At 71.7% G+C, this 1,156-nt stretch overlaps 1 protein-coding gene across 1 annotated transcript in view; it reads left to right on the forward strand.

Moving 5' to 3' along the window:
- LGALS7B (galectin 7B) overlaps nt 1-391 on the forward strand; it is a 2,144-nt gene extending 1,753 nt beyond the window's left edge. The window contains exon 4 of the mRNA XM_008074393.1: nt 278-391. Coding sequence (XP_008072584.1) covers nt 278-391 — 114 coding nt within the window. The remainder of the gene's footprint in view (nt 1-277) is intronic.
- The last annotated feature ends 765 nt before the right edge of the window (nt 392-1,156 follow it).

Below are 1,156 nucleotides of genomic sequence, written 5' to 3' on the forward strand. Positions count from 1 at the left end.
CCGGCGCCCGGGAACACGCCCTCGCCGGGGCGCCCAGACGGTCCCCGACGGCTACTCTCGCGCCTGCGCTGCCGAGCGGGGCAGACCCCGCAGTCGTGACGCCCGGGGCGGGCGCGGGAAAGGCTCCTCCCTGCTGGGCCCAGCGGAGGGCGCGTCTGGTCCTCGCGGCGGGAGGCTCGAGAACACGAGCCCCCTTCCCGCGGGAGAGGAGGCCTGCGGGGCGGGTGGCTGCCACCGCACAGCGCGGCCCGAGCGCTGACCGCCGCCTCGCCCGCAGACCGTGGTCGGGGACGCGGAGTACCACCACTTCCGCCACCGGCTGCCGCTGACCAGCGTGCGCGCGGTGGAGGTGGGCGGGGACTTGCAGCTGGACTCGGTGCGGATCTTCTGAGCGGAGGCCGGGGCGGGGCCCGGGCCGAGCCGGCCAATAAAGCGTCAGCCCCAGCGCCGTGTCTGTGTCCCTTCGCGGCCGGGGAACTGCGGTCGGAGGGTCGCGGCCCCGCCTCGGAGTCGCACAGCCAGTCCGTGGCGTGCCTGGAACTGGCTCCGCTGAGGGCAGCCTCTGTCCGAGATCTCGGGAGGTCGCGATCCGGGATGGGGGGGCCTGGGTCTCCTCTTGAGGCCGTTTGTTGGGGATTTTTTTGGGCTGGAGTCTCCCTCTGTCGCCCAGGCTGGAGGGCAGTGGCCGCTCCCGGCCACCGCAGCCTCGACCCGCCGGGCTCCGGCGATCCTTCCGCCTCCGCCTTCCGAGTAGCCGGAGCTACGCGCGCAGGCCACCGCGCCCGGCTAGTTTCTGGGATTTATTGTAGAGACTAGGTGTCACCAACTTGCCAGGCTGGTCTCGAACCCCCGGGCTCAGGCAGTTCTCTCGCCTCGGCCTCCCAAAGTGCTGGGATCACAGGCTGCGCCAACGCGCCCGGTCTGCAGCTTTTCTGTTTTTTATTTTTGCAAAAAATGTGGTTAGGGCCGATCCGCTGGCCTTTGGAGCCGGGAGGGGCTCAGGGCCCGCTGGGTGTCCCCTCCCGGTCTGAAGGCCCCCGACATGGGGCCCTCCGCGAAAGGGCGAATGGGCCCCGCCTTCTGGGGGCTCGGAGACCCCAGACCCCCGCGGGAAAGGGCGCACGAGGCGCCCCGCGTCCGTGAGCCCCGCCCCCTC

The sequence above is a fragment of the Carlito syrichta genome, unplaced genomic scaffold (assembly GCF_000164805.1).
Source record: "Carlito syrichta isolate Samal-C Ts95f unplaced genomic scaffold, Tarsius_syrichta-2.0.1 Scaffold316424, whole genome shotgun sequence".
NCBI classification, from domain to species: domain Eukaryota; kingdom Metazoa; phylum Chordata; class Mammalia; order Primates; family Tarsiidae; genus Carlito; species Carlito syrichta.